Here is a 9,672-nt window from a genome sequence, read left to right as displayed (position 1 = left end):
CATGGTATATACTGAAACCAAGTTGCCGTGGGTTGTTTTGAACGCTACACAAGGCCGCCAATAAAAAATCCGGGTCCGGTACAAAATATGATTTTGGGCCAACCCCTCCAAAACAATGTTTGTTATCAAGTTTATCAACTCAGCAAAACTTTGTATGTTCCAACTTAATTTTCGGCGAAATCCGGGCCCCGCAAAGTCTGGGTCTGGGGGAGGGGGAACCCCCGACCACCTTCTGTAGTTGTTGTTTTAGCGGTTACGAATACCCCGCCCAGATCGGCTGGTAGCTCATTCGCTGTCGTCAAGCCCAACTAACGGGAGACCCAAGAAGCGTGCAGGTTCTATAGGGATCGTCCATAGGGACAGAGGCGTTAGTTGAGTGGGGTTTAGTGGGCATAAGAAGAGCCACCCTGTGAATGACGTTCAACGCCTGTCGATATGCTGACAGGTCCAGAGGTTGCTTTATGAGCCTCTGTCCGGAGTGCCGTGGTTTGGCTTGTCTGTAGCTTTGTCCACTACGTCCCACTAGTCCCCGATGACCACACGGGCGCTGCGTAGTTTAGAACCGGCCAGACAATTGCCTTGCATGTTGCCAGAAAGTGCTTATCCCAAACAGTTTTTATCTAAAAACCGAGGACAAAACGTGCCTTGAAATTCAACTGGCTAACAAACAGTAAAGTCCTCTTTCGGGGAACAAAAATAACGGCTTATAAGTCTCACATCATATTCCCGTCTAACGCATGTCGCAGAAGCGTGAACGATGCTATCATCCGATGAAGAGCTACTTGGAATGTTCGAGAAATATTCTGTGAAATATTTATGTCCTAGTGAATTTTCCCGAGTTCATTGGAAGACTCACTGTGAGTGGCCACAATTGAGCATAATATTAGCAGAGTTGCACACTGTAATACTGCTAATATTATTGGGCTACTGAGTCGATAACTCCGATAGTCTTTCGAACTTTTAATCTTTCTTCAAGACTGTATTTGCATTGGTTTCCAGTCTTCTCATTCAAAATTCGTGAGTGCTGAACTTATGACTGAAGGGTACACGCTCAGAGGAAACGTTAACCGATATTCGCATAAAAGCTTAGGGCTGAAAGAATCAAGAATCCTTATATAGTTTCGATGTTTTACTTTTTATTCAATAAATATATACAATTTTATACTAAAAACTAAAGGTACCCCAAATGAACTTCTCCACACTATCCCATACCAAACATGTGTGTAAGACCCACACCACCAAAGTAGTCACGCTGTCCACTCAGTGGGCCACTGGTCCATTTCGAAGCGCTACCGGTCAAATCGATACGTGTATTACGATCCGGTGATGACCAGAGATTTGCTTTACCACCCAATTCCAATTGGCTGCCGAAGTTGGGAATGTTGCTCTTAGTCAAACTGGCGCCATGCCCATTGATGTGCGAGTACTCCAAACCAGCACCATTGCGATCGAACTTGAAACCATTGGCCAGGGTATTCTGCGATTTGAAAGCATTTGCATCCAAGCTGTGTTGACCGTTATTGAAGAGATTTGCATTGACGCTCTGTGTGAGAGTGTCACGCACGCCAGGAGTGTGAGTCTTCGATATTGCGGCGCCCAAACCGTTGCTGTAATGAGAAAGACAAAATTCCACTTTATTGTGATGAAAATGTTTGGCACTATTTCATACTCACTTATTATAAGCCACTGTACCGCCAGTAGTCACTGGACCACGATCAGTGTTTCCTGCAGCAAAGGCGCTAGCAATTAGGTTATGATTTGGGTTGCCTATAGCATTTGCCACATCTAGGCGGGCATCAGCGCCACCGCGCGGATTGCTGGCCAGCGAGCCGCCAACACCCACTTCACGTGCCACACGCACTAAGATGGGACGTGGTCGGCGTGTGGGTGGTGGATAGTAGACCAAATGTTGAGCACGTGCACGCTGTGGATATGCCTCTACATAGGCGCTGAGTACAGCTACAGCGGCGATTGCGAAAATGAAAATTTTCATGTTTAAATTTTTTGTTGTTGTTTTTTACCACGAATCTTTAAGTAATTTGCAAAGTCCAAGTAAGATTCGATTGTCAAGCTGCTGGCTTAGTGGATGCTGTAAGTTGACTGATACCTTTGCTGAGCGGTGCTGCGAGTTTTTATAAGACGAGTTGAAATCAATTGGCTTATAATCAACTTGGTGGACCTTTGAATATGTTGTTGAGTATATCCCCTAAACGCGGAAGCTACATATAAATACATACGTAAGTATGTATATTCTCGTTCAGTTAGAAAAGCGCATTTTTTCTTAAATTTGCCCAACATTCTTATCAGTTAGAATTTCGTGGGATTTTTTTTTTTTAGCACAGCAGGAATACGTTTGTGCAAACGTGCATGTACTCTATTTTTGGACGTGCCTTTCATTATTGTTAGTAAAAGATCCCCTGAACTTTGTAATACTTAAGATATCAGTTTTTTTTTTTTTTTTTGAATAACTAATTTTACTTACGTTGCTATTATTATGTGCCGGAAAGATTTAAGATTGAAGATGTGTTGCATTTTAAATAACTGAAACATCTTCGTAAATTTTCTTGTATTTTAAGCATAGTATCCAGCTCTCAAGAAAACCCCCCCAAAAAAAACATAAAAATGCCAAAGAAATGCAAAAGGAATTCACTTCCATCTAAATTTCTCGAATGAGTTTACAGCTCAGAAGAAAAAATGCTCCTTCCAAGGGCATATTAAACAGGTATTATTGGCAGAGCAGCCCTTTTGATATTTTTTTCAAATTATTTGGTCTCTAAACTCTCAATTAAACAATGTATTTGCTTGTGTATCTTCAAAAAAGCAATTGAAAAGCTTTTAGAACTTCTGTTCATCTCCGGAGCATCAACGCTAATTATTGGGTACTGCAAAGGATGTATTGATGCTTCTGGAATGAAATACATAAATTTACAAAGAAAAAAGCGCATAAATTTTGAATTTTTTCTTTACAGTTTTTTCTTTAATTTTCAGTAAAGAAAGCCGACTATTATTTGCTTTTTATTTTTTAAGGCAAAGCTTGCAAGTTTTTTTCGAAGTTTCAGAAAACAACCATATACCACAGAAGTTTCAGAAAACCATCTGGACCATTTTTGACACGCTCTGATTACCGAAACAGCCCGGAAAGCGTGTTGAACAACCGTTATTTTCAGATTTAATTTTTTAGATGGTAAAAGATTTAAATCGGTTACAAAAACTCAGTCTCTATTATAACGGTTAAAAATGATCGGATAAGTACAAAATGACTATGAAATGAAATGATGATGTTCGAAAAAAACTAAACTCACATAATAGCAATTTAAAACTATATATAGATATATTAAAAATCCCGTGAGCAAAATGCCTCAAAGATCCGAAAAGTCCCGACAAAAACAAAAAATCCTGAATATTCCAAAATATTAAGACACGAAGTATCGAGAAAATTCTCGAAGAAATCTTAAGCGGTACTGAAATATCCGAGAAAACTTGGAAAGTCTCGTATAAGTTAAACAAAATGAAGAACCCCGAATCATTTTACGAAAAGACACTGAATTGTAACGAAAAAATCGAATAAAAAGGATCAAAAAAACCACGAACAGTAGGAAAAATACCGAACATTTCCGGAAAATTCTCAAGATCCCGGAAAACTCCCAAGAAACTCTCGAATAAGCACCAAAAATTTCTTTTTCAAGTCATAAGGAAATTATATGCTACAACGAGAGAGGATTCTAATGGTATCTACGAAAAATACAAAACTACCACTTTTTCATAAAAACTTATAAGAAAATTCATTATTTTCATGCGCGTTAAAACACAAAATTTTGGTGACCAATATACTTTGTTTGAGAATCCTTACAGCCTCCGAAATTAGCAGACATTGACCTTCCAAAAATTATGTAATTCTCTGAGTTTGTTTTTTTTAGCTTTTTCTGGAGCTATGAAGATAAGAATACTGAAGCAAAATATCCGAAATGAAAGCTGGTCAGTCCCGTTATGTTGCTCCTCTTTTAAATTCACTCAAGATTGCTGCCTATATTTGGCCTGCTTCCATAATTATTAATTCCCTTCATCTAATGACGCTTTTTGTGGCTGCACCAGGGCCATATTCAACCCTCCATGTGTTGTAAAGCTCGCAGCACCTAATATGCAGAGGCACGTGAGTCTCTGCACGCTTCCGATTATTTTCTGATTTGCTATTTTTATTCAATGCTTTCCCCCAGGCTAGGGCTTCATAAGTTATAATCGGTGGGGCGATAGGTATCGTGGGCGCTACGGGCTTGAGATGAGAGTATACCCGCAGTAAGACATGCTTGCCGTATAAGGCGGCTATTTACATTGGTGTGAGTGTCACGAATAGCGTTAACGCGTCTCGAGTGGTAGTAGGATGCGGAAAAAAAAATTCTGTGTTAACAATCAGGAGGATCTTCAGTGTCGGAAAATAGAGCGGCGGGAAACAGCCCACTGCCAACAACCCACCAGTGTCAGCTAGGGAACGCTTTCATTAGCATAGAAGAGGGAGAGAAGAAAGCGGAATCTGGCTGTGAAACTCAGGCAGGAGAAGTCCGCTTGTGTAGTGGGCAGAAGCCCTTCTGTCAACAAGAGACCTATGTCGACACGGAGGTAAAATCTTCAGAAACATGGCTTTGGCTGCGGGTGGGTCATATCGTGACGGCCGCTTATGTCGCAGTGCCAAATGCCTATCTTTCACCGATTACTCCAAGTGGATGACGAAGGCGGTTTCAGTAACACCGACTGATGGCTACCTGAGAAACTGAAACTTTTTATGGATTCAGTTTTTTCTACAATTAGATGACCAATAAATAAATGTATACCCACACAAAATACCGATTTGCATCTTAAACAGGCAATTAATTTTAGCCTAATGGATGGGGGTTTTCGATTATGTTCCGACGATGACTACGTAGACACTTTAAATGAGGAGTCCCTGTATACATTCGGACTCAATTTAGGGTCAGAAAAGCCTCAGAACTCTGAGTTGTAACTCTCAATATGAGCACAAAAAAGAGACAGAAAAGAGCAGATTTCTCTTCTTAGAAGAACACGCCAAGGTCCAAGTTTGGTATCATATTAGAGCCTGAATTATGACGCTTTTCTGAGTCCTAAAAACAAGTATTCTTTATAATTCTGTTCAGTTATTAATAAACTTTTACTACTACTTGAACTCTGCCCTTTTACTATAAACTTGAAAAAAATATAAACATTTTCAAGCGAAGCTTATTTTTTTTTAATTCAAAGTCAAACCTTCTAAAGTTACTTAAGTTGATTTAATGAAATGCCACAGATATATACATATGTGTGGGTTTATAGTTCCAAAAACTCGGCAGGTTTAATGACTCCATATATTGGTTTAGATACATAAATTTTGCGAGGCTTTTAACCAAGTATTTTGCGAAGATACGCGAGAACCTAATCATAGCATTTTGTTCAGTTCCTCAAATTTGTTATTAAAACACGATAAGGAAGTGCAGCTGTCTGGAATGTAAATTAGTTTTGCCTGCAAAATCATAAATAGGTTCTAGCGTATCTTCGCCAAATAAGTACTTTAAGTTAATAGATTCACATAGCTCATAAGATATTTATAGTTTTCTAAAAAATATTTCACGTAAATAATCGAAGAACTTCTGTCAAATATTTAGCAAAAAAATAAAAAATAAATTAACCGATCTGTACTTTACAAGCTGCATCACCAAATCTGCAGCTCATACTTTGAGGGGATTTTTCGCCTGCAGTGCAGCTACCAAGCTGGCTAAAGTATATACAAATGTGTGTGCATTAAATATGTATGCTTTTTCTTAATGTAAATCCCAACACTCTGAAACTGATAAGAAATTTTCACAGCTCAAGCGCTAAGACAATCGTTTTTTTTCCTGCAAGGCATTTGTCGCTGCGCTGCGCAAAAACACCGACAAGGAAAGATAATTAACATAGCATATTCGCTAAAGAATCCCCGCACTAGGGTAATCATTTACAAGCAAGCGTTTTACTTCCCCCTTAACGCTCCCAAAGCTAAGCCTTAAAATGGTATAAAATGCAGTTCGAATGCTAAGCAAAATATCAGTCAACTTGAAACTCTTCCAACAAGCAAACATTCAATTTGTACAAATATTTTAAGCTTAGACGGGTACTAAATTGAACAATCATGAAATTTTTCGTTTTCGCATTTGTTGCTGCAATTGCAGTCATTAGCGTTGTTCAAGCATATCCACAGCAGGCACACTTTCAACATTTGGTCTACTATCCACCACCAACACCACCGCCACGTCCCATCTTAGTGCGTGTGGCACGTGAAGTGGGTGTTGGCGGCTCGTTGGCCAGCAATCCACGCGGTGGCGCTGATGCCCGCCTAGATGTGGCAAATGCTATAGGCAACCCAAATCATAACCTAATTGCTAGCGCCTTTGCTGCAGGCAACACTGATCGTGGTCCAGTGACTACTGGCGGTGCGTTGGCTTACAATAAGTGAGTATGAAATGTTGACAAATATTTTCATCACAATAAAGTGGAATTTTTCTCTCTCATTACAGCAACGGTTTGGGCGCTGCCATATCGAAGACTCACACTCCTGGCGTGCGTGATACTCTCACACAGAGCTTAAACGCTAATCTCTTTAACGATGGTACTCACAGCTTGGATGCGAATGCCTTCAAGTCGCAGAATACCCTCGCCAATGGTTTCAAGTTCGATCGCAATGGTGGCGGTTTGGAGTACTCACATATCAATGGACATGGCGCCAGTTTGACTAAGAGCAACATTCCCAACTTTGGCAGCCAATTGGAATTGGGTGGTAAAGCAAATCTCTGGTCATCACCGGATCGTAATACGCGCGTCGATTTGACGGGTGGCGCTTCGAAATGGACCAGTGGGCCACTGAGTGGCCAGCGTGACTATTTTGGTGGTGTGGGTCTTACACATATGTTTGGTTAAGAGAGTGTAGAATGAGGCTTAAGCCTAGTTAAATGTTCCTGATGAAGTAGAGCAATTAAAGAGTTGATGGCATAGAAATTCCTCACTTAAAAAATTATTATTTATTGCTTAATATTTATTATGTATTTGTTGTGTAATTTGTATTTGTAAAGTCTTGATACTGGTAATAAATTAGATGGAGTAACACAAAAAAAAACTTTTTAACTGAGCTACGTAAAAAAAGTAGTAAGGATTTCTGAAGTCAGTAGACATGGATTAGAGACATGAGACACTTAACAGGAGTAAAGATTTTATTGTTTTAATTTTGAGTTGTGTCGTTACTGCAGATGACCATCGATAGGTATTTATACTTGGTATAGGACATCAGTCTGATGGAGTACTTAATTAGGGCAACTATGTTTAAAAATTGTCCAGCAACTTTAAAATTTCGAACTTCTTTATCTCTAAAAAAAGTTCAGCTCAGTTAAGTATTGAGGAATTCTAGTTTGAGTCGTGCTGAATTGTCAGAAGGGCTCACATAGACTAATAGAACGACTATAGTATTGCCAGAAACATTTTCGACCAGTGAATCATGAATCTGCAGAAATTTTAACGAATATTGCCTTCCTTTTAGATAACTTCAGTAGATACCTTGGACCTAGCTGATTGTAGGTACTGCACAGTGGGATTTATCCATCTTGTTCTGAGACCTAATATGGGTGAACGGTCTCCGAATAGGTAGTATATGATAGTATGTTTATTCGCGCATTCATTTCCTTCAGTATCCCTACCTCTTTCTTCATTGCCAAAACTCCCCTTTGAAAAATAGAGCAGTGCTCAGGTAGGAACAGCCGACTGGTCTATGAATAATCTTAACTCATTTTGCGGTTATTTTCGCCTGAAAGTAAAAAGTCAGCTGGTGGTACAGTTTTAGTGGTTTGTCTGGGTAACAGTTTCAGACTTTGTTCTACACCATTGCTCAGTTGACCCACCGCGATACTATTTCCTTTCACAACTATGCGAATTATGGATACCGGTCAACCTTTCAATAAGACTTATCGTGGGATCGAGATTGGAATGGAATGGTGCGTGGCGGGGAAAATCAAGAAAAAAAGGTTTTCCAAGGACTCAGGCAGCATTGCTTACTGCACTTAGGATTTAGAGGAATGGGTGGGGTGGGAGTTCATTGCTGCGCTGCAAATTTACCAGACCTTTTTACCAATATTAGCAGTTTGTTGAGGGAAGGGAATGTAACTCGTCATGCGACAAAAAATGTACCATCTAAGTTTGGAGAAGGCCGGACAGCGGTTGGGAAAATTTTCTGTACTATCTCCATCCTCCAAATAAGATGTACATAAAGGATCGTAGATAATGCCTATAGTGACCGCATGTCGGCTCCATGGATTGTGCTCCATGTGGATCACTCCATCTTTAGTTTGAGAAGGAATTTTGGTACTACCTTGTCAGGCCTTTTCAGGAAGCCCTTTGTTATTTTGCAGGTGTCAATACCACACCAACGGCTCTCACTAGTTTTATTTTTAAGGATACTTGATGTACTCGATCGTTCCCGCTATGCTTGGCCCTAAAATTGGCTCCGGTCCAATTGAACGATCCAGAGAACCGCAGTTCGCCGATTCATCAGCCAGTTCGTTGCCCTGAACACCATAGTGTACTGGCGCCCCACACAAGTTTAAGCTCATTCCATCTTGTAACGGAGTTCAGCTTCGACTTATATTCCAGGACTATTTTTGAAGGGGTGCGAGCGCACAGTGGTTCGGATAGCAGATCTAGCTGGACGAAAGTCAAAATTTTTTTGTTTTTAAAATACTTTATGGTACTTGGAATACATTCCTGAGAATACATTCAAAAAAAAACAAAAAAAAAACAAACAAGAAAAGGTAAGTCAACACCGCCTATTTGAGAACTCTATTTTAAAAGCTGAAATTTAACTTAAAAGATTGCTAATTGCACTCACAGATATTTGCATAATTGCAAATTGACTTTATAAACAAAAAATTACACTTATTCCGCTATAGATTCAGGGGTCATAACGCAATTTATGTCCACATTGGTATAAGCAAATTTATTCTGAAAAATCGTCGTTTTGATTAATTAAAAAAATAAATTAAAGAGTAGGAAAAGTAAAGGCCGCCGAAGGCTGTTATAAAACCACTTGCATATTATTCTTCACACCTTCGCAAATGCAAAGGGTAAGTTCGATAACCAAGTCTAACCAATTGGCTTAGATATGTATGTATCTGAATATAAATATAAGATCAGTGGCGGATCCACGGGGAAAGGGAGAAAAATACTTGGAGTTATAAAAACTTTGGTTATGTAAGAGTTAAAAAAAATAGTACCTCGCGAATTTTCTGCTTTCTGAAATTAAAAAATTATACAACAGGCATGCAAATCTTTAAACGCTGTTATAAATTTTTTCTGAAATATATTTGTGTTTCTTGCTGTGATCTTAAATTTTAGTCATGGTAAAGAAAATCTTAAGAAGTGAGTTGTTTGACATTTGGGGAAGTGTTGCTGAAACTTCGAAAAGATTATGTGATTAGTAAATTGAAAGAAATATCTGATGAAAATGCTCGTTCCGAAGTAAATAAAGTAAATTAAGTAAATTACTTTAGATTCGTAATCAGCAACCCAGAAAACCCCCAGATGCCCAGTTATATAGAAATCTACCGATTTTTTTTTAATTTTCGTCCGCCATATTGGATCCGCCATTTTGAATTTTTGATAAGTGAC

At 39.1% G+C, this 9,672-nt stretch overlaps 2 protein-coding genes across 3 annotated transcripts in view; one reads left to right on the top strand and one right to left on the bottom strand.

Moving 5' to 3' along the window:
• Positions 1-1,128: 1,128 nt before the first annotated feature.
• Positions 1,129-2,114, bottom strand: LOC108376762 (attacin-B-like). The gene is made up of 2 exons (XM_017633002.1): positions 1,674-2,114; positions 1,129-1,607 (listed from the first exon to the last, which is right to left on the bottom strand). Exons 1-2 carry the CDS (start codon positions 1,991-1,993, stop codon positions 1,202-1,204), a joined length of 726 nt encoding a protein of 241 aa, XP_017488491.1. The 5' UTR covers positions 1,994-2,114; the 3' UTR covers positions 1,129-1,201.
• Positions 2,115-6,049: 3,935 nt separating this feature from the next.
• LOC108376761 (attacin-B-like) overlaps positions 6,050-9,672 on the top strand; it is a 3,776-nt gene continuing 153 nt past the window's right edge. The window contains exons 1-2 of one of the 2 annotated variants that reach the window (XM_017633001.1): positions 6,050-6,474; positions 6,540-6,907. In XM_017633001.1, coding sequence (XP_017488490.1) covers positions 6,155-6,474; positions 6,540-6,907 — 688 coding nt within the window. In that variant the 5' untranslated portion in view covers positions 6,050-6,154. Of the gene's footprint in view, positions 6,475-6,539; positions 7,129-9,672 lie in introns of those variants that run through there. The other variant, XM_017633000.1, reaches the window with a different exon arrangement.

Source organism: Rhagoletis zephyria, unplaced genomic scaffold (genome assembly GCF_001687245.7).
Source record: "Rhagoletis zephyria isolate East Lansing unplaced genomic scaffold, Rhagoletis_zephyria_1.1 Rzeph_scaffold_10919, whole genome shotgun sequence".
In the NCBI taxonomy this organism is placed as follows: domain Eukaryota; kingdom Metazoa; phylum Arthropoda; class Insecta; order Diptera; family Tephritidae; genus Rhagoletis; species Rhagoletis zephyria.
Note: the sequence above shows the minus strand (reverse complement) of the source record. Positions and strands in the feature narration are given on the sequence as shown.

Excerpts from the sequence above, each read along its gene's own strand:
- LOC108376762 (XM_017633002.1), bottom strand. The coding sequence starts at position 1,993 with ATGAAAATTTTCATTTTCGCAATCGCCGCTGTAGCTGTACTCAGCGCC. Across the intron at positions 1,608-1,673 it reads GGTACAGTGGCTTATAATAA|CAACGGTTTGGGCGCCGCAA; the intron begins GTGAGTATGAAA and ends TTCTCATTACAG.